We start from the raw sequence: 1412 nt of genomic DNA on the forward strand, positions 1-1412 counted from the left end.
AATTGAATTGAATTGAATTGAATTGAATTGAATTAAACAGCGAAATTGCACCTTTAATACATAATGTTGTCCTCTGTGTAGTGGCAGTGGAGAAGATGGATGCCATGCTGTCGGCTGAGGGAGCCTGGAGCTCTCAGTATAAAGACATCAGTGATATGGATGAGCTGAAGGCTCCTGATTGTGCTGAGACATTCATGACTCTGCTTCAGGTCATCACTGGTAAGAACACTTTTGTTTTTTCAGTACATTTTTTTATTTCGAAAAGTGTTAAACACATAAATGTTAAACCCCTGGTTTGTCTTTTAGTCTCAAATTGTCAGGATGCCATTTGCCCTATTATTTAGCATCAGTGATGGGTCACAGCATTAAAAAGACTGACAGATTAAGTGATTAGCATTTGTAATCTTGTTACAGTGACACCTGTCAAAGGCTGGGATAAATCAAGCAGCAAGTGAAGTCAGTTTTTGAAGTTAAATTGTAAGGGTCAGGAAAAGTGAGCAAGTAAAGAGTAAAGATCTCAGCAACTTTGACAAGATGGCAGCTGTGGTTCAGGTGGTAGAGCGGTTGTCCTCCAATCACAAGGTTGGTGTTTCTATCCCCTCCACAGTCCAAGTGTCCTTGGGCAAGACACTGAACGTGAAGTTGCTCCTGATGGCAGGCAGCACCTTGCATGGCAGCTCTGTCACCATTGGTGTGTGAATGTCGATGAATGAGAAACACATTGTAAAGGGCTTTGGATAAAAGCGCTATGTAAGTGCGCAGACCATTTAGCATTTTCCTGAAACAAGGTGGTTTGTCACAACTAGCAAACTGTTATTTATCAGTGGAGTACCAGTTTTACTGCCTGTTGGCTTGTTTCAACCCGTTTTCAGTTTACCTTGAGCTGATTGTTCCAACAGACGCTGAAAGTATCCGTTTAGTCAATAAATGTTTATTTTCTTATTGATGCTGGTGTTAATTCACTTTATCTGCGACTTCAGCCTCAGATGCAATGTGTGCAGTAAATTCCAGAGAGTGAGTCAGGTCCATAAATATTTGGACAATGACACAATTTTCAGCTTTTCGGCTCTGTACGCCACCACAATGGATTTGAAGTGAAACAATCAAGATGTGTGTGAAGAGCAGACTCTCGGCTTTAATTTGAGGGTATTTACCGCCAAATCAGGTGGACGGTGTAGGAACTACAACACATTTTATATGTGCCCTCCACCTTTTTAAAAGACCAATAGTAATTGGCCAGACTAACATAATCATTAATCAATTGGTCACTTTTAGTATTTAGTACGACAGCCTGAAGTCTGGAACCCACAGACATCAGCAGACGCTGGCTTTGGTCCCTGGTGATGCTCTGCCAGGCCTCTACTGCTGCTGTCTTCACTTCCTGCTAATTCTTGGGGCATTTTCCCTTCAGT

General features: G+C 41.7%; 1 protein-coding gene across 1 annotated transcript in view; it reads left to right on the top strand.

Moving 5' to 3' along the window:
• The window catches only part of rint1 (RAD50 interactor 1), a 43158-nt gene that overhangs the window by 15213 nt on the left and 26533 nt on the right, over positions 1-1412 (top strand). Inside the window, exon 9 of the mRNA XM_008280921.1 lies at positions 82-219. Coding sequence (XP_008279143.1) covers positions 82-219 — 138 coding nt within the window. The remainder of the gene's footprint in view (positions 1-81; positions 220-1412) is intronic.

Source organism: Stegastes partitus, unplaced genomic scaffold (assembly GCF_000690725.1).
Source record: "Stegastes partitus isolate 25-593 unplaced genomic scaffold, Stegastes_partitus-1.0.2 Scaffold213, whole genome shotgun sequence".
In the NCBI taxonomy this organism is placed as follows: domain Eukaryota; kingdom Metazoa; phylum Chordata; class Actinopteri; family Pomacentridae; genus Stegastes; species Stegastes partitus.